At 49.8% G+C, this 23953-nt stretch overlaps 1 protein-coding gene across 3 annotated transcripts in view; it reads right to left on the minus strand.

Annotated features, from left to right (window-relative positions):
- Positions 1-278: 278 nt before the first annotated feature.
- Positions 279-23953, minus strand: part of MGMT (O-6-methylguanine-DNA methyltransferase) — a 244134-nt gene continuing 220459 nt past the window's right edge. For 2 of the 3 annotated variants that reach the window (XM_030334721.2, XM_030334724.1), the window contains 2 exons: positions 8984-9123; positions 279-1679 (listed from right to left, as the gene is read on the minus strand). In XM_030334721.2, the coding sequence (XP_030190581.1) occupies positions 1479-1679; positions 8984-9123 (341 nt within the window). In that variant the 3' untranslated portion in view covers positions 279-1478. The other variant, XM_032595179.1, reaches the window with a different exon arrangement.

A 23953-nucleotide genomic window follows, 5' to 3' on the forward strand; every position in this document is an offset into this window, starting at 1 on the left:
AACACAACCACTTCCGCAGTCCCCAAATGCAAAGCGCACCCCGGACCCCCACTCGCCTTCCCAACACGTCAGAAACACAGGAACGGGCCCCTCTGCTCGCACGTGGAGACGCCGGGAGGGCGTGCTTACAGCTGTCGAAGCTTGCCAAGGGGCTCGGCGAAGCAAGGTGGCCCCGCGGCCTGTTCGGAAATCAGACCTCCACGTGGCCACTGCGGGCGCCGGACGGCGGGCTTTGAGACAGCAGCAGGGAGAAGGATGGAAATCAGAAGGTGATGCAGTAATGGTCCTACCACTTTATTTTTGAGGGGAAAGACCCAGAATTTGGTTGACATAATAAAAGGATATAACAAATTGCAAATTGGTGAGAAAAGCCTAAAGTCTGTTTACATCAGGCACCGTTCCTTTACCGGCGTGAAGGTAACATGGAATTTAAAATACGCCCAAACCATGCGCATTACAGGCTGTATATTCACCCAGGCTCTCGGTGACACATACAAAGCACCTGAGCTTCCCTGCTGGGGTTTGCGTTGTCACAGGAACCCCTGACAAAAATACAGCTCTCTCCTGCACAGTGGGGTGGAGTTTATTTTCTCCATACATCATACGCTCTATTCTTATTTATCCACATGCATAGCTGCAAGTTTCCCTCGTGTTTCTCAGGTACGGTTAATTATAAGGAGAAAATGACAATGCGATAATGAAGCATCGGACAGTGGCACTTGGTTGGAAACACTCTTCTCTGCTGCCAGCGACAGGAGCAGACCCCCCCCCCCCTTCTTGTGTGACCTCTGACTCTTAGGCTCTATCGTCACCTTCCATTTGGAGCGCACAAAGGTCAGCAGCGGCAGGAGAGGGGCTAGGGCCCGAGGAAGACCCTCCACCCTCCGCCCTCGGGAAGAAGCCATTTCGACCAAACTCATCTCAAGGAGCTACTTCTTTTCCCAAATCACTTTGGTAAGTGGTTCGTTTCCATTCAACTGATACAACCCAAAGGGTGCGCATCCTGCACTGGTTTTCCGGCGGTGAGAAGAACATCGCTAGAAAACCTCCATGAGCACTGGTTTCCGCGGCCGGGCCTCCCTCAGGAAGGCCTGAGCGGGAGACACCGTCCCGGCGGCCTCAATGGCTAAGCAGAGAGGGGAGCCGGGGAGGCCAGCTTCTCAGGGGGACAGGCCTGCGTCGGGGGGGCCAGGGCCCTGGCGGGTGCCGGATGCTCCCACCTGCCCGGACGGTGGCTCTCAGGCTTGCCGGGCCCCCCACTTTCTTATCCCTGTGTTAACAGACATTAGAAATGGAACGACGACGGTGTGAGAGAGAAACAAACAATGAACAACGGCCAGTCCTCTGAACTCACTCTGCCGTAAAATGTGGAAACAAGAAAAGACACACACGCTATGTCCCCCAGGACACGTTCAGTTCTTTTAATACCGCACAGACCACCTCCAATGTGCTAGAACCTTTATGTGTCACTCAAGTATTTACTCCCACAAGTCCTCCGTTCCGCCAGCAGGCTGGGGGCGGGGGATGCCACCCCCACGGGAGCCTCCCGGACAGCTCGGCTTCTCTGCCAGGCGGCCCTCGTGGGCGAGAAGCCACTCCTTCGTGGCCCGGCCTGCGGAGTAGTTGCCCATGGCTCCACTGCTGCAGACCACTCTGTGGCACGGGATGAGGATGGGAAGCTGCAAGACAGAGAGGGGACCCTGTCAGTCTGGGCTCGGGGCCCGCAAGGTCTCTCGGCATCCAGAGCAAGGCCCTTGACCACAGTGACGTGCAGGCCCCCGGCTGGCCGCCTCGGCGCTGTGCACCCCTTGGTCTCTGGGGGTCTCGGCACGGGCCGAGGACGGACACGACGCTCCAAGGCGAATGAACGGCATTTTCCAGAGAATCCCTTCATACCAACGTTCGCAAGGAGAGAACGGTCTTTGGTAAGTAATTTGCGGCATATGCTTACAAATTTCAAAATCACATTTCCAAGTTATGGGGCGGTAGGTAAAATTCGCAAACATTTGGAGAAGTGACAGGAACCTTCAGGGAAGACCATACTCACGCAAGGCACTGGAAAAATGTGGCAAACTGGCACAGTCCCTGCCTGCTTTTGTAAATAAAGTTTTATTGGAACACAGCCATGTTGTCTGGGGCTGCTGTTGCAGAACAAAGTATTTACTACCAGGCCCTTCATAGGGAAGGTTTGCTGACCTGCTTCATGCTCTGCATTGCACTGGGAGTGCGTCTCCCTTCCTTAATCCCGGGATACTTGGAAGTCTGAGAAACTCTAGTCCTCGTCTGTTCTCACCTGAGCAGCCGCTGCCACCATCTGGCCCCTGGATACCTGGACTGGGACAGGCTGGCCAACAGCATCCCTGAGGACTCGAGACCCAGGGCCGTGCCCACCCGCAGCCCTCCCCAGGGCGCTGGGGCCTCCCTGTGCACCCACCTCTGGAGACAGACGGAGGAGTCAGGTGCTTAATCAACACAACGACTTCACTAAAAGCAAGACCACCTCATGATGAAAATCCAAATACAATCCTACAAAGAGAAGCCAACCCGCCGTTGAAAGGACCCACTGCCAGGACCAGGGACGGTGACGGCTGTCTGGGTGCCGTGCATCACTGGGACACACCAGGAAGCGGAAGTGAGGGCTGGGCTCTGCTCGCCCAGGGCCTTCGCCAAACCCTGCCAATCCAACTTACCGGCAGCTCGACATGCTGCGATACTAGTCCCGGAGGAAGGCAGGCTGGCCTGCAGCCCCGGAGGAGGTGGGCCCACATCGCAGGCAGGCCTCCCTACCACACCCTGATGCCCCAAGGACAGGACTCTTCCCCCCGTGCCCTGCAGTCCTTCTGCCCTTGCCCGGGGCCGGCACAGGGCAGACCCATGGGTGTCTGGTCCTCCACATCCCAAACTGGATACCGGAGCTCACAGGTCCTGGATTTGAGTAGGGACCACGGTCACATGGGTGGTTCGTTATTCCTGCAGCCACACGCAGGCCAACAATCCCATCTAACACACTCCCTGTAGTCAATTCTCCCAGCAGAGAAGACCTCTATCCTCCCCAAGGGTAGGGGGGTCCCTTTCAGCAGCGGTCCCCAGGGGAGCGCCTGGGTCGTCCCGCCACTGGCCTGGGCTGCACCGACAGGAGCTCCAAGGATGTCCGCTGGCAGACCTGCTCAGGGTCTGTTCTCAGGACGGAGTCCACTGTGGAGGGTGGGCACGGTGCGCCTTGCCCCTGCTTTCGATTTCCATGGGGTGGGACACCCACCGGAAGAAGGGACCCACCACTGCATCCTTTACCCCCGGCCTGAGGCGGGGAGGACTCCCTGACCAGCCATCCTGGGGTGAAGGCACGGGAATTCCCGGCACCAGGTGGGGTCCTGCGAGGGGACCTGTCTGCCCTGCAGCACAGATGTCGTCAGCACCTGCCTCTGCTGGGGCTGATAACAGGGAAGGGGGGCTCATTCCAGCCAGAATTCCTGGGAAGCCCACTGTGGCCACAGCACCTCTCGAGTTGAGCTTTTATTTGAATAAAGCTAATACCCTGCTGTCCTTTATCCACTACACAGCTGGCCCAGGACACAGGAGGAAAAGAAAGGGAAGGAACTCATGGCCCCTTAAAGCCAGAGTGGACAGGAGCCTGTCTCAAGTTGCTGACCTCGCCTCCCTGGTGGCCAGTGGGCACTATTTAGAGCATGCCAACTGCAGGGGGCACACCGTGTTCCCACAGTGGGGGCTCTGGGGGATGAATGGTCATTTTGCTTAAAGGCCCCGACAAGCAGTTACTCAGAACCCAAGACTTCCCAGGACAGGACATCTGGTGGATTCTCAGCAGAGTTCAAACCTCTCAGGGGTCCCGGGTAAAACAGCCCTCATTCCTAAGTGGCTGCGTCTTGACTGGGGTGCAGGGACGTGGGTGGTCAGTCACGGAAGGCCCAGGACATGCTAGGGTGACGGTTCTCATTGTTGTGCAGATCACAGCAGTGCTCCATGAACAGCCAGCCAGCACAGCTATAGGAACTGTCCCCGCTCTGGAGACAGACCCTCAGCGGACCCCACCCTGGAAGGGAGCCGGGTGGTACCCAGGGACCGCTTGGCTCCCATCCTGCCTCACCTCCTGAAGCCCCAGACCTGCTGTCCCCAGCCCCTCTCCGTGCAGTCACATGTGGCTGTCGTGCTCCAAATGTCCTGCAAGGAAAAACGGCCACTCCTGCAGGGCCCTGAAGGGTGAGTTTCTCAGAATCCCTCTACTAAGTCTGCAGCTCAACAGAGAGAAGATTCACGTCCCCTATCCCCAAGCTCCAACTCCAAAGACCCGAACTGCACAAAGCGACCAGCGACCAGCCACCAGTCAGCTGAGTTTCTAGGAAAGTGGCTGAACACACGTACCTGGGGTCTCTTCTCATGGCGTCTAGCCGCCCTGTGGCTGTGCACCCACCTCAGCCCGTCACACAAAACAACCCGCCTAGAGTGCCCCCCAGTAGGCCCCGAGCCACACCTGTCTCTGGGCAGAGGGCACGTCCCCAGCCCCACCCCGGACCCAGCACTCAACGACACCACCAGGGAGAACGTGGCCTGTGCCCGCTGTGGCACATCACACAGCCTCCAACAAGCCTCAGGCCAGGCACGGTCAGCCTTGGGTTACATTTCCTGCCCAAGTTCCCACGGCAGTTTAGGGGCAAGGAGGGGAGTCCAGCCCAGCGGGGGCGGAACCCGGCGCCTGCACATGGCCTCTCCACCAGCTGCCCGAGGGGGATCGCTGGCCTTGTGGGTAACCTGGCTCGGATGCTGAGAACCTAACTTCTCCCGCATCACAAACCAGTCCCTATTCTGACTGCAAGTTTGGGTTGCCATGGGAACGCATGCAGTCTCAGGGGATCTAAGGACAAGTCTCAGGGTCGGGGCGGGTCTGGGGAGAGCTGGCTTCCCGTCTGTGCCATTTCACACACCGGGAAAGCGCCCGCTGCCGCCCGGTCCTGCAAGCAGCCAACCATCCCCGTCATCTTGGAGGGGAGAATCACAACATTTCAAGTCTGGAATATTGACTTTGATTGAGGGTTTTTATCAAATACAAGAAACAGTCACATTAATAATTGCTTCGAGGACACAACAATGTGAAACTCAAGTTCTGACCGATAAAGATTCGAGCTAGTTTCACAGATGTTTTTAGGTACCGATTCAATTTCCCCACCCAACGCTGACTTCACGGGCGGGCTCTGATTTTCCTCCCTGCTCCGCGTGTCCCACAGACCACAGCCCTACTCCCGTGGAAAGGCAGTGACGGCCACCGCCCCGGCCAGGCTTCATCTTGGGCAGCAACTGCGGGACAGCGGGTCGCTTGCCAAAGACGCACGATTTTTACACAAGAGGCAGGGAGCACCGCTTCTGTCCGTGTTGACATGGGGGGCGGATCTCAGACGACGAAAATAACCAAGGCCGCCAAAATGTATTTGCGCCCTATGGACATTTCAAAGGATCCATACCCTCTACACCCTCTTCTTGAAAGCCTGTACTGCATAAAATGTAATTTTTATCAATAACCAAGCAGCTCATAATATCACAGCTGCATTGAAATCTTCACGCTGTGAAATCTAATTCATCCAATACTGAATCCATCACTTACACAGACTGTTTCTCAAGTGCTATAAAACTTCCAAACCCATAGATTTGTCTCCAACAAAAATAACACGAAGGGGCCTTTCAATCAATAATGGAATCCCTCTGATTCTGGTGCTGGCTGAATATTTTTTCCAACTTCGCCTTTGTTCTTGTGGTAGCAGCCCACAAGGGAGAGGGCTTGTTTTCACTCGCGGCCTCATCAATACCTAAATCCTGGTGAACAAGTGACACCGGGAAGCTGTAATCAATAGCTCCCTGTGCGTTTTTTTCTTCTGGTCAAATGGTTCAGCCCCACTGACAGCCCTGACACTTAGAACATGATGCTAAATCTTTATCAACAGCCATCTGGGTGACTGGCAGAACAAGACTCGGGGGGTCATTAACGCTCGTGGCAATCTGTGAATAAACTAACTCCTCAGGAATGCGTTTGTTTAGAAAAAAGTGGGGAAACTCTCTGTGCGATGTATTGATCGCCTTTGAACTGCATTTAGCAAATTCTGTCTGAGGATGAGCGGAAGGGTGCTCTTGTGGGGGAGGGCCACGAGGCGTCTCCAGACTCACCTACAGGAGGCTGACCATCCTCCGTGGTGAATGAGTGGGGGGGGGGGGGCGCACCTTCCAGAAGGCTGCCGAACCGTCTTACGTGGGCTAGTGAGTCCTTTGTGGAAAACCTGGAAAACCGAGCACTTAGGAAGGGACCAAACCCCCACACGGCAGCAAGCAACCCTTCCTCTGGTGGGGAAGAGAAGCCCGCCCCGCAGCAAGGGCTGCAGTACGAGCCAGCTCGTGTTCGCGTTTATCGCAAGCCACCTAAGGAAACGAGTGCACAATGAGCTCCGTGGTGTTTTGCCACATTTCAAACCCATTTTTTTACTCTCCTTCCCAAAAGGTACAATTGCTCTACTCAGCCTAAACTGAGAGAGATTTTCAACGAGCAGCTCTCAGCGATGCTCTGTCGGTGCTGGAGCTGACGCGTGGCGCTCCGCGTTGGGCCTTGTGCTGCCAGCGCCAAGGAAAGGGGGCACCCACGTGGGGCAGCCACATCAGTTGTGGCAGGTTCCTGGGTCACCTCTTGGACGCCCCAGCCCATTCCAAGGAGGTTTTAGATCAACTTTACGGGAACCCCGTGAGGACCGCAGAGCTCCCTGGGAGGCTGAGCGGAAGTTGGCTACACCTTCGAAGTTTTTCTCGCAGGCGCACCTGTGGCGTGTCGGCACCAGGCCTGGAAGCCCTGCTCCGCCCTGCAGCTGCCGGCATCTCCACAACCGCCTCGCGTGGACGGTCCCTGCATGGGTTACGTGCGGCGGCGCCCGACAACAGAGGGACACGTGGCCAGGCCCCGAGGGCTCGTGGCCTGGCTCGTGCCTGGCTGCTCGTGGCACAGGACAGCGCCAAGAGGAGGGACCAGGCGCTTGCTCGGTCCTCATGCCTGATGTCGTCGCTGCCATTCTTGACCTGGGCACGAGGCGGGGAAGTCAATACGTTGACTTTACGGACATTAGAGATTTAAGCCTTGGGAGATCCTATTTTATAAATTTCAGTGACTGAGGCCACAGTTGAAGAGAGATGTTCATCGAGATTAATAGCAAGAGAAGAGAGTCATGCTGGTTGCAGAACAATAAATGTTTCTGAATATTGCCAGGAGCGTGATCGCTGAACAGTGACGGCACGTCCCTTTCAGAGAGTGAGAAACTGCTGTCATCACACAGAAGGCAGGTGCGGGGCTACGGATGCGTGCCGTCCGTTAGCAACGCTTGTTCTCGGAGCAGAGGCGGGCGGCAGCCACGCCCGGGGCAGCGACGGCGGCACCCACCTGCTGCGTCACACGGTGGGAGTCAAGTCAAGCCTCCGTGAGCAGCGCGGGTGACCGACTCTACACACAGGGCACGGAGAGCAGAAATGGGGCCCGCAACACGGATGAAGATCTGGGACAAAGGGAGGATGTCCACAGGATGCCACGACCGCGGGGGGAGGCGGGGACGGGACGGGACAGGCAGAGCCTGGCCAGCTTCTGACGTCCTTCTCACAAGGCGCGTAACGGAGCCCGGATACCACGGTGTCCCAGCCGTCTTTCTATCCAGAGCACGGTCCAACTGCTCAACGTGGAGATACAACCTGGGAGAAGGCGGTGGCCTTTCTGAGGAACGATGCGGGTCGAAGTTTGTCAGAAGTGTAAAAAATCATGCTCATAAACCTGATTCCGAGTCATCCTGTGCGCAAGGTCAGCGTGTGCACCCACAGGGTGTGGAGGGGGTGGACTCTGAAGACGCAGCTGGACACGTGGCAGCGAAAACACAACAGGACACCCGCTGGGCTCAGCAGCCACGGCCGCCGAGGACTCCAGATGGGGAGATGTGGGCTGGGTGCGATGTGTCGTCCACATCACTTGCTGCTCGGACAATCGGATTTTAACAAGGCAGAGAGCTCTTCTCCAGATCAGACACGCATCAAGACAGTGCGATCCACTGCAATCCTCTATGAGCTGCTGCTTAAACCAAACAAGGCCGTGTTGTGCGGAAAGCTGGGTGATCGCCGTCTCCTAGAGATGCCGGGCTCTGACCAAGGGCAGTCGGTGCCAACTGGCAAGAGCGGCGGGTTGGGGAGTGTGAACGCCCGCCTCGCCCGGGTCAACGGGGATGAAGAGAATTTTGAGGACACACAGCAAAGCTACAGCCATTTTCAAAGGAGGGAGGTCTGTCTGATGTAGTAACTCCTCCCCCAGGATGTGCTGGTTCTGTTTCCTCATCCTGACAGCATGGCACGCTTCTATCCCGTCGCAGACGTTCCCACCGCTTCGGGGAGAAACTGTTTCGAATGTGCTAGCAGGCCCCTGCCAGGCTCTGGACAGGCTGACAAGAAAGAACATTCCGGGCTTCACTCAGTTGTACGGGGTCGTCCTCCTGCAGACCTGGCTTTGGGGACGGGGGCGCCACGGCCTCTTCCCCAACTCACGTGGACTTCCTTCCGGAGACAGCATGGCCGGCGGCCCAGGTACGGGTATGACGGGGAGAAAGTGCCCTCTGTCCTACGGGGTACAACAGGCGTGCGGCCACCCCACACAGCCCATCCTCTGGGGAGCTCGGCGTGGCCTGGAGGGGATCTCCCTCTCAGCAAAACGCGACTACAGACGGACAGGGGGGACGAGGACATGAAAAGGTTGGGGTGAGGTCACCCCCTGGGGAAGACATGCCACCGTCACCACCAAAAACGGGGGGCAGGGGCCGCCCACCCCTCTTCTGGGGGCCCGTACAGATGCCTCCTCTCCTCTGCTCCCCACGCGGTGCCGCACAGGCCGCTTACACTGCAGGGCCCCGGGCCCCCCCTCCCGCCGCCACCTGCGGCCCCGCTGACGCACCCGCTGGCAGCGACTTACAGGATTGGTCCTCATCGCTCCGCCCACTGCCCGCGCTGCTCGGGGCCTGCCTGCCAGGGCTGCTAATTGCCGGTAAGAAACCGTTTCTCCGAGTCTGACAACCTTCAGCAGCTTCCACAACACCTGTCTGGTGAACGAATCTGAAAGGCAGAATGCAGAATGACGTTATGTGGACAAGCGGCTCCCGCAGCTCTGATGTAGAAACCTGCCGGTCTTGAGACAGAAAGCACGTCAACACAAACAGAGGTGCTACAGTCAATTAAAATGCGGCCTCCACACACGGTCCCGTCACTGTGCGGGCTGGCCCCTACGCAGCCATCCCAACACCACGCACCCCAGACCTGCAACCACCCCCTGCGTCCCCGGGTCCCACGCAGGAAGGACCATGTGATGCTCTTCCAGGACTGGGGCACGCACACATTCGTGAGCCCAGAAGGCCCTGCCTGCCTACTGACTTCAGAACCTCTTAGACTGCTGGGTCATCGCCAACGTCAGCTGGGATACACAAGGAAAAAGGAGCCATGGGCCGGGCTGTGGTTTTATGCTAGGCGGCCACACCCAGCAGCGAGCAGACTCAGAATGCCAAACACCGTGTACACATGGGGCTGGCAGTGACCTTGGCTACAGGCATCTGCGATGCACAGGGCTGCAAAAATAAAATAACTTGACTCCCATTTTAATTGGCAAGCCACATCAAATCACGCTTGCTCCTCACCTTGCTGTGGGAGTGAACAGGTGAATGCATGGGAACGTTCTCTCCCTCTGCCTCCAGCTTTGCAAGGGAGGCTGGTCTGAACCGATACCTATTGTCTTTCCAAAGGGAACGCAAGGCTCAGGAGCACTGGACACGGAGCTGTGTCCCCCACGGTGGGTGGGGGCACCGAGCCCTCCGGGGGCGGGAGTTCCCGATGGCAACGACAAAGGGAAGGCTTCCACGGGCAGCAGCGGTGTTCCGGAGTGTGTCCATAATAGCACTAATTACACTCGGTGCCAAGCTGGCAAAGTGCGATTTGGTTCTTAAAGGAAACACACCCTTACATGCGTTTTAAATAATAAAAATCACTTCTTAACTGAAGGGAATGATAATCACTTCGCTGGAAAAAAAAATCTGTTTAGTCTTTATTATAACATTAAGCAAATTAAACATCAGCATAATCCAGGTGATACTAGAACAGGGTCATCAAAGAAATTAACTTTGTTGTTCATTAATTTACATGGATTAGTAGAGGGCAAAAAGATAGCAAATGTGCTCTAGTTTTTTATGATATAATTTCAAACTGTACACCATTTGTGGCAGGAGGGTGACTTTGGGGTTAATCAGACTGATTTGTCCTTTTAATTGCTTTCTATTCAAAGAAAATTCATTAGATAATGTTCTCTTCAAAATTCATGAATCAATTTAACTGAAGAAACCACATTAACAGCTTTGGGTTCATTAGCACATGCAGTTGTGTTACTGGCTGATTGCTCGGAGGGTTTCCTTAGGCAAACACACTCTGTTTACTGTGGTTTCTTCAGAAAGGGTTTTGAAATCAAACTGTTCATCATGACTGCTGTTGCTGTTGTTATGCCTCACTTAAGAACAAACAAAAACACACCAAAAAACACAAACAAAAACAAAACAAAAAGACAAGGAAGAAAGAGGCGGCAGGCCGCCTGGCAATAACTCGGGGAGAAGGCGATTTCAGGGCCGGAGGTCTTAGAAGAGAAACTGCGCGAAAGCAGTCGTGGAGACCGCAAGAAGTGGGGAGGCCCGTCTCCAGCCTTCCTCCTGCAGCTCGGAGGGGTCGCTGTGTGTGTGTTCTGCTGGATGCCGCCCGGGCTTTCCAGAAGAGGAGCCCAGAACTTTCCCAAAGCCGTAGGACCACGAGGAGAGGCGCTCGTGCAAGCTCACCCGGGGGCGCAGGGCAGCTCCGAGAAGCCGCGGTGCCGCTCCAGCGCCTGCCTGTCCAGGTATAAAGCGTCCGTACGTGAGCACAGGGTTCATCGGACAGTTTCAGCTTCGCTGTCAATTTTTCATGGGAAATAATTTCTCACCCCATACACACCAGGCCGTGTATTAGGAAAAATAGCTCAAATAATGCAAGCAAGTCGTGTTATAAATGTATCTGAAAACCCAATTTCACCCTGTAGGGAGCAAATGCATTAATTAGTTGGAGCGGCGCTCAGCGACAGTGCCTTTGACCCTGACCCGTGCAAAATCAGACCATGAAACTGCTCTTCTTTCCAGGAGGGGCTGGCACTGTCGGTTGTTAAATATCATTCTAAAACGTAGTAAAACCTACTCATAAAAATTAACACACGCTGACGTGGAAGATCTATCTTCTGGAGGTGGAGGTGTCCACGTAAGTCCTCGGCGGCTGGGCCATCATTTCAGGTGGCCCAAAGGGCAGCCATCAGATGATCATCCTTTTCCCTCCCATTACGGTCTCCCTGGGGAGCGGGCATGACCCCAGAGCTGTGCGGAGCGGCCTCTGCCGGGCACATTTTGGATGCTCCTTTCCTTCACCCTCTCCTCCCCACCCTTTCTCCCGCCCCTTCTGGGGCCTGGGTACCACGAGCGGGGCCGTGTTCTGCTGTGGGGCCACCGTAGGCTCCGCTGGGGGCTGGCCTGCTTCTCTGCACTCCGCTCCCTTAAGGACACGGCCGTTTTCGTTTCCACGTGGGTGGCCACTTAAACAGCCCACCGGGAGCACCTACCCCGTCCAAGACTGCTTTCTACATTGTCTCTAGCCGGACAGTATGTCATCAGTCTCCTAGGGGCTCACGATGGGGTTACCAACGGCCATGGAAGACGTCATTCTATGTCACGGACACCAGAATTTTATATGTGAGCTCTCTTCTTGCCACTTGTGGGAGCAGAGATCATGGCAGCCTTCACTGGTGTGCCTGCACTGACACAGCCAAGTGGGGCTCTGATGAGGGAGCCTACGCAGATACCATAGTCCTCATGTGCAACGGGAGGAACGGACCCAGGGGCCGAGGCAGACTCCAGGCTGCAGGGTCTTGGACGAGTTGCTTCCTTCCCCTGGGCCTGTGCCTCTTCCCCGGTGATGAACACCATCGCAAGAGCTCCCCGGACGGATGTGTCCTGCACCCCACCATGCACTGCTACGCTCGAGCACAGCTGCTCGGTGGCAGGGCCGGGCCTGGAGATCAGGTCTCCTTAAGACCAAGGCTGCCTCCGCCATCTCTTCTCCAGTAAGCAAGAACACCACGCTTCGGAGTTCTTTGGGTAGAATCGTTCTTTCAAGGTGACTCTGCTGCAGGGTGCGGGTTCCTGAGGAAGGGCCGTCTCTCGGCTGCCCAGGCCCTCGGGCTCTCCACCACCAGGCAGCAGCTAGAGGGCACCCGCAGGTGCAGATGCATGGGTGTGCGCCAGCAGGTTAAGTATGCAAGTATTGTCTCTCTCTTTCCCTGAGGAGGGAGAAGGGTCTTCCGATGCTCTGAGCAGAGGAATCGCTCGCTTTCTGGTATTATCTCTGAACCCTTGCACCCTGGCCCCGAAGCAACCGGGATGCCCATGTCTCTTTCTGTCGGAAGCCGTTGTGGTCCCTGCAGGTGGGCAGGCCCCGGCTGCTTTCCTCCTCTTTGTCTTCTCAGTACTTGGCTCTGGACGTTGGTGCAGTTCTAGGAGGTGTGTATCTGAGTGGGGTAAGTAAGGCCAAATTATGAGCAGGGACCAAACAGGGTCCCTGAGAACTGGACAGTAGCAGGGAAGATGCAGAGAAAGGGAAGTTTGGGAAAGCACACTGAGAAGGTGTTTGTAAATTCCTGGACTCACTCCTGACCTGTGCACGTGTGGATCACTCTAAACCAAAGACATGGAGAATGGATGTAAGGGTTCTAGACCGGCCGCTGATTCGTAGGACAGCACACCTGCAGGACCATGGAGTCTGAACAACAAAATGGACACTGAAACCACAACCTGCAGAAACCTGGTCAGAACTCAGAGCCAAACCCATCCAGGTTGAGCGGCTCCTAAAAAAAAAAAAAAAAATAGCAGTGCTATACGCTGGACTCACACAAGACCGAGAGCCTCAGAACCTAACATTCAAAATAATCAGGATACAATCCCAAATGCCTTGGCAAACAGAGAATCATAAAACCCTCAACTCGTCTTGGAAAAGACATTAACAAACATCAAGGCCAAGATGCCACAGAGGTTGGAATCACACGACAAGATTTTGTCCCCGGCATTTTGAGGATTAGTTGACAAATAAAATGGTAAGATATTTAAAGTGTATGACGTGAGAATTTCGTATACATGGCCTGGTAACTTTGAAGGATTTTATCTGCAATAAAAATGCTGTAAGAAGGGAAAATACCTTTGAAAGAAATGAAAAGATACCGAGTTTCAAAGAAATACAAGTTATAAAAAAAGAAGCAAATGGAAATTTAGTACAGAAAAATACAAAACACAAAAACTGCACAGTCTCAATAGCAGAATGGAGATGCCAGAGGAAACAGTCAATAAACTGAAGTCAACAGAAATGATCTGATCTGAGAAACAGAGAGAAACACGTTAAACAACAAAAAATCAGAAAGTGGATGCGTAGGACAAAACCAAACGGTCTAACAGTCGAATTAACTGGAGTTCCAGAGGAAGAGGAAAAAGAGTACAGTGCAGAAAAAATGCTAGTCAATGATAGCTAAAACTTTTCCAATCTGGCCAAAGATATACGACGACAAGTCAAAAGCCTAGTAAACCACAAACAGGACAAGCCCGGAGCAATCTACTCCCACACATATCATGACGAAGCGGGCAGGCAAAATCGAAAGACAAAGAAACTCTCCAAAACAACCAGAGAAAAATGATGCGTTATTTAAAAGGGAACGAGGATTTGAATGCCAGTACAATTCTCATCAGAAACCATGGAGGTCAGAAGGAAGTGAAATAGCAATTTTATAAAGTGCTCGAAGACAAGAAAGAAACTCAGAATTCTATATCCAGTTAAAAAAAAAAAAAACTCGTCAGAAATAAAGCTAGAATTAAGACATGTTCAGACAGAAACAAAGGTGCTGCCAGTAGAGGTGAGCTAAAAGAATTGCTGAAGGAAGGTCTTTAGCAAGAAGGGACCTCAGACTGGAGGGCGCAGCCTGGAAGCTTAGCAGTAAAGTCAGAACAAAAGGAATGGTAATTATCTGGCTAAATACCCTGGACTGTCCTTCTGATGAGTTCTTTAAAAAAAACAAAAAACAAAAAACTGAGAACAATCTGAGGGTTGATGGGGGGTGGGAGGGAGGGGAAAGTAGGTGATGGGCATTGAGGAGGGCACCTGTTGGGATGAGCACTGGGTGTTGGTATGGAAATCAATTTGACAATACATTTCATATTAAAAAAAATTAAAAAAAAAGAGGCAGACTGGGCCGACTGCTCTGAGAGTTAAGTATGCAAGGATTATAATCCCTATAAAGAGATAATGTAGTCAAAAACCTAACAGATAAACAAAAGCTACAGAACAAGAAGTTAAAATAGCCCCAAAGAAGGGAAGGGAAAAGAGAAAGGAAAAATAGAAAAGACAGAAAACAAATAATTATGTAATAATAAAGTCATATGAAAACAAGTGAAATAAACACGTAGATAGAAATTCTATCGTACTAATAATTCCATTAAATATAAATGGCCTTTCTTCACCAATGAAAAAATAATAGTGTGCCAGATGGATTGAAAAAATAACCCAAGTATGTGCTGTCTGCAAGAAGTTCACTTCAAATAATAGATACAGATGCGTTAAAACTAAAAGGATGGGAAAAGCACACCGTGAAAACGGTAATCTAAGAGAAGTTAGTAACAGACAAAGCAGATTGAGGAGCACAATTCCAGGGGTAAAAAGGAATGTTACATGGTGACAAAAGGGACGGCTCACAACCAGGACACAGCAACCCAAAACCTTTACGCACCTAACAAGAGAGTTTCAAATAAATAAAGCAAAAGCTGACAAAACTGAAAGGAGAATCAGACAAACCCACAATCACACTTGGAGACCTCACTTCTCTCTCAGTAACTAACAGAAGTAGTTGACAGAAAATCAAGGATACAGAAATGAAAAACACCATGAGCCAGCTGGTTTCAACTGATTGACACAACACGCTGTCCAATCACAGAATATACATTCTTTTCACATGCACACTAAAAACTGACCAAGATACACCACATTCTGGGTCATAAAACAAACTTTAACAAATTTGAGATAATTGAAGTCATTCAAATCATATTCTCTGATCATAATGGAATTAGACTAGATATTAATAACAAAAAGATGACTGGAAACCTCCAAACATTTGGACAGAAAACAAGGCATTTTAAATAATCTATGGGTCACAGAGAAAGTCTTTAGGCAAATTACAAAAACAATACATTGAACTGAATACAACTGAAAATACAACAGGTCACAATTTACAAGATACAGCTGAAACAATATTTAGAGGGAAGTTTATAGTGTTAAATGCATATTTGACAGAAGAAGGGTCTCAAGTTAATAATCTAAGCTTCCACTTTATAAACAAGAAAGAGCAAAATAAAACTAAGGAAGGAAATAATAAAGGTAACAGCAGAAACCAATGAAATGGAAATAAAGAAAATGATAGAATAAAATGCATGAAACCAAAACTGTCTTCTTTGAAAAGATCAATAAAATTGATAAAGCTTTAGCAAGACTGATAAAAAAAAAAAGGGAAGAAACATGTTATCAACATTAGGCATAAAAAAGGGGATGTCATGACTGACTTCACAGACAGTAACTGGAGAATGAAATATTCCTACAAAGAACTCTATGCACAACAATGAACAACATGGATGAAACAGACCAATGTATCAAAAACTACAAACTACCAAATCATATCCAAGGTGACATAGATAACTGGAATAATCCTGTAACTATCACCGAACTTTAACTGAGAGTTAAAAATCTTCTAAAATCACTAGGGCCAGATGATTTCACCATTAAATTCTATCAAACATTTAAAGAACAAATACATCAACTCAAGACAATCTTTTATAGAAAACAGCAGAGAAGAGAACACTTCCCAAAACATTTTATGAGATTGGAATTACTCCAATATCAAAACCAGAAAAAGTCCAAATCCAGAAAGGTATAGATTAATATTTCTCATTAACTATGCAAAAATTCTCAACAAAGTACTGGCATATCAAATACAGCAATACATAAAAGGAAGAAGACAGCAAAATTAAGTGGAGTTGGAGGAGTCAAAGCTGATTCAATATTGGAAAAATGAACCTACATATAAAGCTACAGTAATCAAGACAAGGCATATTAATAGAGAATATATAAATCAGTGGGACGGAATAGAAACAGACCCACACAAATACAGAAGGAAAAGGCAATTCAATGGACAAATGATAGTATTGCCAACAAATGGTTCTGGAACAACTGTAAAGCCACATGCACACAAAACAAAACAAAACAAAACAAAACAAAACATCACAAAAAGATTCTAGATACAGACCAGGTATCTTTTACAAAAACTAAACATAGATCACGGACCTAAAACTAAAAGGCAAAACTATAAAACTTTCAGAAGGATATACAGGAAAAAAATCCAGATAATTGTGGGTTTAGGGAAAAGTTCTTAGAGACAGTATGATCCATGAAAAAAATAATGGGACCTTATTAAAATTGATTTCTGCTTTGTGAAAAGTGCTGTTAAGATACTGAAAAGGAAAGCCACAGGCTGAAAGAACATATTTGCAAAACACATATCTGGTAAAGGACTTGTATCCAAACTATACAAAGAATTCTTAAAACTCAACAACAGGAAAATAAAACAACCCTATTATAAAATAGCAAAAGGACATCGCACCAAAGAAGATCTACAGACACAAATAAACATATGAAGAGATCTTTAAAATCATTGGTCATCAGGGAATTACAAATTAAAACAATGAGGTACAATTTTATACCTGTTAGAGGAGCCACACAAACAAACCTCCAAATCCGACAGTACTGACTGTTGATGAGAAAGAACATGAGCATCCGGAATACTCATTCACTGCTGATGAAAAAACAAAATGGTACAGCTACGTGGGAGAAAATCTGGCAGCTTCTTACGAAACTAAACAGAGGCTTACTGTATGAACCAGTGATTGCACTCCTGAATATTTAGTCAACTTATCTGAAAACCTGTGGCCACACAAAAACCTCCATGTGAATATTTATCTCAGCTTTATTCACTTATTGATAAAAGCTGGAAGCAACTAAGATGTCTTTCAATGGATAAATGGGTAAACTATGGAACATCCGTACAATGGGGTATTATTCAGTCATACGGAGCGGATCATCAAGCCACAAAATGACGTGGAGTTACCTTGATGTGTATTTGCTAAGTGAAAAAAGCAAAAGCTACATGCCGTCTGATCCCAACTATGTGATGTTTTGGAAAAGGAAAAGCAACACAGATGGAAAACCCTTATATGCAAAATATATGCAAATTAACAACAAAAGCATTTAGAAGACTGGTGGATCCCAGGAAGGGGTGAAGACTGACAAGAAAATCTAAGTGTATTACAACTTATGAACATATGAACAACCTCACTGAAGTTGGCGGGAGGGAAAATTGGTGACCAAAGAAACTCTGGAAACGAGTCTGTAAAACTAACAGCAAAAAGAATTGCATACACACACTCTACTTGATACAGAGTCTCATACTACTATATGGTATACTGGACTGGATCAATTAACTAAATGGCTGGTGGAAAGGTGGGAGCCAGTTATACTCACTTCTCAATCTATTAAAAATAAACAAGTATAAACCATAATAGTAATAGTCTAATGAAGAAAAACATGTATCAACCGAGGCAAAAAAAATTTAACAAAATTCAACATCTATTCACGATAAAATCTCTCAACCATTTAGGAAAAGAAAATAACATCCTCAACCTGATAAAGGTATTGACCAAAAAAAAGACAAAAAAAACAAAACAAAACTCTAGCACTAATGTCACACTTAACTGTGAAAAAGTGAATGCATTTCCCTCAAAAGTAAGAAAAATGCAAGGATTCCCACTACTATTCAACATCATAGTAGAAGTTCTAGCCACTGCAATAAAGCCAAAAAAATAAATAAATAAAAGTCATACATTTTGGAAAAAAGAAACCTGTCCCTATTTACAGACAACATGACAGTCTATGGTAAAATACCCAGGAATCTACCCACCCCCACCCCACCCCACCCCCCCAAAATCTTACAGTGAGTTTAGCTAGGTTACTAGATACAAAGTCAACACAGGAAAGACAATCACACTTGTAGGTTAGTGTTAAGTATAAACTGATGAAATGTTGTTAAAAGAAATCAAAGAATACCTAAATAATTTGAGAGACATATTCTGTTCATGGATAGGAAGTTTCAATATAAAAATTTCAGTTCTCCACAAAGTGATCTATAAATTTATTTCCCTTCCAGTCAAAATCCCAGGGAATTACTGTAGATATAGACAAGCTGATTCTAAAACTTACATGGAGAGGCAAAGGAACTTGAATAGTCAAAACATTTTGAAAAAGGGAAGAAAAAACTAGTTGGAGAAATCACACTAACACTTTTTTAAGACTTACTATGCTGTATAGGAATCAAGACAATGTGAAATTTGTAAAGGGGTAAACACACAGACTGATGGAACCTGACAGAGATTTCCAAGAGACCCACATAAATGTGTCCAAATAGTTTCTGACCAAGTTACAAAAGCATTTCGATGAAAAAAGGATATTTTCAGAAGTGGTGTTGGAAAACTGGATAACCACATGCAAAACACTGAATCATGATATAACTCTTAGACCTTATAAAAATTAATTCAAAGTAGATTATATCTCTAAATGTAAAACTTTAAACTAAAAATATTTAAAAAATTGTATACCTCATGAAAACTAATTCAAAATACATATCTCTAAATGTAAAACTTTAAACTAAAAAAAATTTAAAAGAAAACTTAGAACATCTTTGTGACCTGAAATTAGGCAAACAGTTCTTAGACATGTCATCAAAAAGCACCATCCATAAATTAAAAAAATAAATTGGGCTTTGTCAAAATGAAAAAAAAAAAAAACCTGGTCTGTGAAAGTCAGTGTTAGCAGAACGTTGCACATTGGGAGAAAATATTTGGAAATAACATACTCAACAAAGAACTCATAACCACAATATATAAAGAACTCTCCAGAGTCAACAGTGTTAAATCGCATCATTTAAAAATGGGCAAAGACTTGAACGGACAGCTCCTTCGAACGGTAAATGTTTGAGTAAATGTTCAACATAACTATAAGGGAAATGCCACTTGAAGCCACAATAAGACGGCATTACAGACCTATTTACAATGGCTATAATGAAAAGTATATAAGCAAACAAAGGTATATCCACACCATGGACTGTGACAATTAAAAGGCATAGGCTATAGACACATACAGTAATTTGGATGGATCTCAAAGGCATTAAGCCGAATGACGGAAGCCAGGCTTGAAAGGTTAAATGCTGAGTCCATGTACATGTGTCACGGGGATGGAGAACAGACCAGTGGCTGCTAAGAATCAGTAGAGAGGTAGGGACAGGGGCGGCAGTGACAACAGAGGGGCAGCAGGAGGGAGCTTTTAGGACGATGAACCCCGAGGTCCTGATTATAGCGTCAGCTACGGAAAATTGACCCGTATTAGAACTCACAGTACCGCACAGTACGAAAAGTCAATTTTACTCTATGTTAACGTAAAAAAAAAAAAAAAAAAAAGAAAAGTTGGAAAACATAGAGGGAAACCTTTTCCAATCACTTCGTTTTTAATCAACCTCCCTGAAGTTCAAGATGCCCACTGATAGCAGAGCCTCGGTCACATTCCCTGCAAACGACTTCCCCTCTCCAAGGCCCCCTTCACCCCCAACGCTCTCTGTACGGTCACCTCAAGGGTCCCTTCTGTTTGGCCCAGCTCAGGGAGACCAAGGACCTGCCTTATGGGTCTCCATCCTAACGCTTCGGGGCTGTGGCTCGGGCGGAGTTCCAGCAGCTCAGCCTGGTGCCTCTGGACAGGTCAGAGCAGGCCACCCCACTGCTCAGCAGGCCCAGCAAGGGGTGCGCCCGCGGGGGCCTTTAGAAACATAAACGAGTCTCCTGGAGACAGCCTTCCCGAACTCCACACTCATCCCCAGCAACCGCAGCATCTTCGGACATTAGGAGCGACTCTCCAGCTAACGTGTCAATAATCCGTCCGTGCCTTCCACACACGCCAACGTACACGTTACACGGTAGCTACGAGATAGAGGGCAAGAAACTCGACTTACTTCAACATGCTCCCCATGGCCTCCACAGACCCAGACGTAACAGGAAAAACAAAGGAAAAACAAGTTTATAGGAGGTCACTCGCGCACGTGCGCAAGCTTGAGCTTCCTGACGGTGGGACAGTGCAGATGCACTGATACATGAAGTGCATGAAGTGTGTGATACATCAAGTGTGTGAAAATCTACTGTGGACCCGCAATCCGGGTCAGGACAGCACAGGGCCACCTACACACGGTCACAGCTCTGCCCATGGGCAGACTGGCCAGGACTGTGGGGGAACAGAGCCCCACATCAACCTTTCCTTTTTATTTTTTTCTGTTTTTAGAGAGCACGCTCAAGTGGGGGAGCGGGCAGAGGAAGAGAGGGAGAGAATCCTAAGCAGGCTCCACACTCAGCATGGAGCCCGATGGGGGGCTTGATCGTACAGCTCTGGGATCATGACCTGAGTTGGATGCTCAACCGACTGAGCCCCCCGGGTGCCCCTCAAATCTTTACGTGCGACATATTATAGAACAGGCTGCAAAACCCTGTGGCACTGGCTGGTGTGCGCCAACCCCATCCCCGGAGCAAGGAGACCAATCAACTGATAGGGGGCTGGGGGCCTGGGTCCCGACAGATGGGCAGGGGTTTCCCAGGCAGGAGAAGGGGGGCATCTCACACTCGGGAGACGAGCCCGCAAACAGGGAAGCCTGGGGAGGACGCCTGGGCAGACAGTGGCTGTTTCAGAGGCAAGAAGAGGCTCTCGTCTAGAACTGTCCACGGACCACTCCATGTTCTACTGTCACGATCTTCCTAAGGGCTAAACCAGAGGGCCTCTTTCCCAGCTGGGAGAACGGGACCTCTGTGACCCAGGCATTGCTGGGTGGATCCCATCCACCCCTTGTGTCAGACTGTAATAGCTTTTCAGCGAATGGTCACTAAAGCCACATACAGAGGCAGAATTCATGGCCTGTAACATTCACAAAAAAGAAGGTACCTTCCCGCTACTCTCACGCTCTAAGGCACTTGGCTCACCCACAGTGAGCCAGCCAGGCTCCGCAGGCCTGTGTCCACAGTGATGTCTCAGACACTCAGGGGCCTCTTGGCCTCTCTGGGGGCACAGCTCAATACTCTCTGGCACGTGGAGGGGAAGAAGACACATGAAGGCAGTTGGCCTGGCCATGGCCCGGGCCCCCTGCTCTGTGTCCCACCTTCACAAACACCACGCAGACACAGAGCTTCCTGAGCTCTTAGGAGCTGTCGCTAATTTTCCACTAAAGTCCTCAACACCCACTCTGCAAAGCTGACATCACTATCCTCATTGAACAAATGACAAAAATCAGGCTCAGTGCCATGGCTTGACTACTGTCCACACAGCTGGCTGGGTGCTGGACTCGTCTACTGCTCCCTGGGGCCTAGAGGGCAGGACCTGTGCACCCTACTGCCAAAGTGGGTTTTGGTGACAGGGTCCCTGTCTGTCTGTAAGCCAGTCCCAAGCTCAGTGGCTTGGCTAAGGCCTTCTGTTCTGGATGAGCCTTTCTGAGCTCCCCCTCTTCAGTGTCCACTTACCAAGTTCTTCTGAGAAATGAAGACCACACCATGAGTGAGTGATGGCAGACAAGCCCTGTGGTTTTGGGGTGTAAGCAGCGACTGTGCGAAGGATTAACTGCACGAGTGACTTTGACAACGGACAAGCCAGAGAAAACCTGCCTCTGTCCCCAAAACAGAGACGCTAATGCCCATACCTTTGAGACCCTTCTATAAAAACTACGTGCAGACGGTAGTTGCCGTCCCCAACGTGCATATGGTTCTAAGCCCGACATTCCCCTGCAGCCCTGACTGACTCTCCTAGTCACCCCAGGGACACCCCAGGGATGGGCCCGCGCCCAGTACGGCTACCTGTGCGCGAGGCTCTGCGGTAAGACGACCCGACGGAATGCTTACAGAAGGAGGCATGTGCCTTTCACAGGACACCTTTGGGGAGTCCTACCCGCCCAACCCCCCTTTCCAGAAAATCCCCGGCTACTCTGTTGGGTGTTACGCGCTGAGCCAGCTGGTAAGATGCCAAGTAAAGACGGCCTGTTATTTTGTGGCCTCAGTGCTTGTGGCTCCAAAACGATTTCTGCTGGCCTGAGGATCGGTGTTATTAAGTAGGCTGAATTTTGGATCACTTTCCACGAGTCGAATCCATTCCTGTGTTAGAAAAATTGCCAATGTGCAAAGTATTTCAAAGTACTGAACACGGACGGTTTTAGGTACACAGTAAGTAGTCAATAAAAGCCTGGTCAGCGTACGTGATGCAGAGTTGGAAGGCTATTCTGGAAGGCAGCTATGCTCACCACTGTACCACCAATGCTAGAAAGGCTATCTTGAAAGAGATGTTCCTCAGAGGTTCTGAGCGATGCTGAGGAAATAGGGGCATGAGTGCTCTTCTGAAAATTCATTTGAAAATTCTGGTCAATTTGCTTACGAATCAACGATGGTTCATAACTAGCGCTAACGTTTCTTACTGCATACCAGGCACCGTGCAACCTGCTTTATCATATTGAATCCTTGACAGCCGCCATGACTCTGGTGTGACTGTCCTCTCCCTGGCGGGTGAGAGATCCCTGGGGCCCCGGATGGAGCAGGCTATCCAAGGGCATGCTGGGAAGGCCCAGGCCAGCAGGGGGCCAGGCTCTCGGGCACAGGCCTCCATCACCGGCATCGCACAGTCTTCCACCACGCCCTCAGCACCCCCCCCAGAGGTACACGACTGGGCTGCTTCCCACCCCTCCATCTTGGTTTCATCCTGGTCGGACGGGACGCCGCGCGGAGGTCATCAGAGCTGACCTGTGGGAAAGGCGCTTTGTCCATAGGGCCTGTTGTCCGTCCTTGGATTCCTGTCCCCCAACAATGACGCATGCTTAGCCAAACGGCAGCTTGGGAGGGGAAAGGAGTGCCCAGCAGACCCTCGTGCCCCCGTGCTGGCCTGCCTACCTCTCTCTCCCTCCCGGGCTAGCCACAGGTGGCCCATTCTCCCCTCTGCCCCTGACCAGGGAAGGCGGGCAGGTGTGACACCCACAGCCTAGGGCTGTTCTGGGATGAGCCCGCCGGGGAGGACGGCGTCCCGGCCGTACACGAGCTTACCCTGCCAGATGGGGAGACAGGCCCGGTCTCCGCCTCACGGCATTCTGCTTCTGGTCCCGTACGTGCATTCCGGACCCACTGAAGGTGGCGGCTGGGCTCCGCGGCCAACAATACTGTGTTTTTAGTTCCTAAATTTCCCTTTCGTGACTAATATCAACATAGGTCAGGGAAGGAAGAAAGACGTGTGAGGTGATGTCTACGCGGATGTGAAATTCCCTCCTGCCAGCGTGGGGACACGGCGCGGGGCTCTGCTTTGCTTCTGGGTCTGGCCGATGCCAGAATGAGTGCACGGCATAGGTTGACCCAATTTGTTAACAAGTACCACAATCGTACGCATCTCTAGCTATGGGCAAAAAAAAAAAAAAAAAAAAAAAGATTTTGGGATGCAGTTTAAAAAAACAAAATAAACTGAAAAAAGTCCACAAAGCACAACACAAAACTTTTACTACCCCTTGTATAGGCAATGAGTAATTTTTAGGCGCAATAAAATTTTTGATATTTTAGAACACTGGTCCTCAAAGTGTGGTCTGGGGAGCTTTAGGGGTCCCTGAAACCCGTTTAGGGGGATTTTCACAGTAACACTAAGATGT

This window comes from Lynx canadensis, chromosome D2, assembly GCF_007474595.2.
Source record: "Lynx canadensis isolate LIC74 chromosome D2, mLynCan4.pri.v2, whole genome shotgun sequence".
In the NCBI taxonomy this organism is placed as follows: Eukaryota; Metazoa; Chordata; class Mammalia; order Carnivora; family Felidae; genus Lynx; species Lynx canadensis.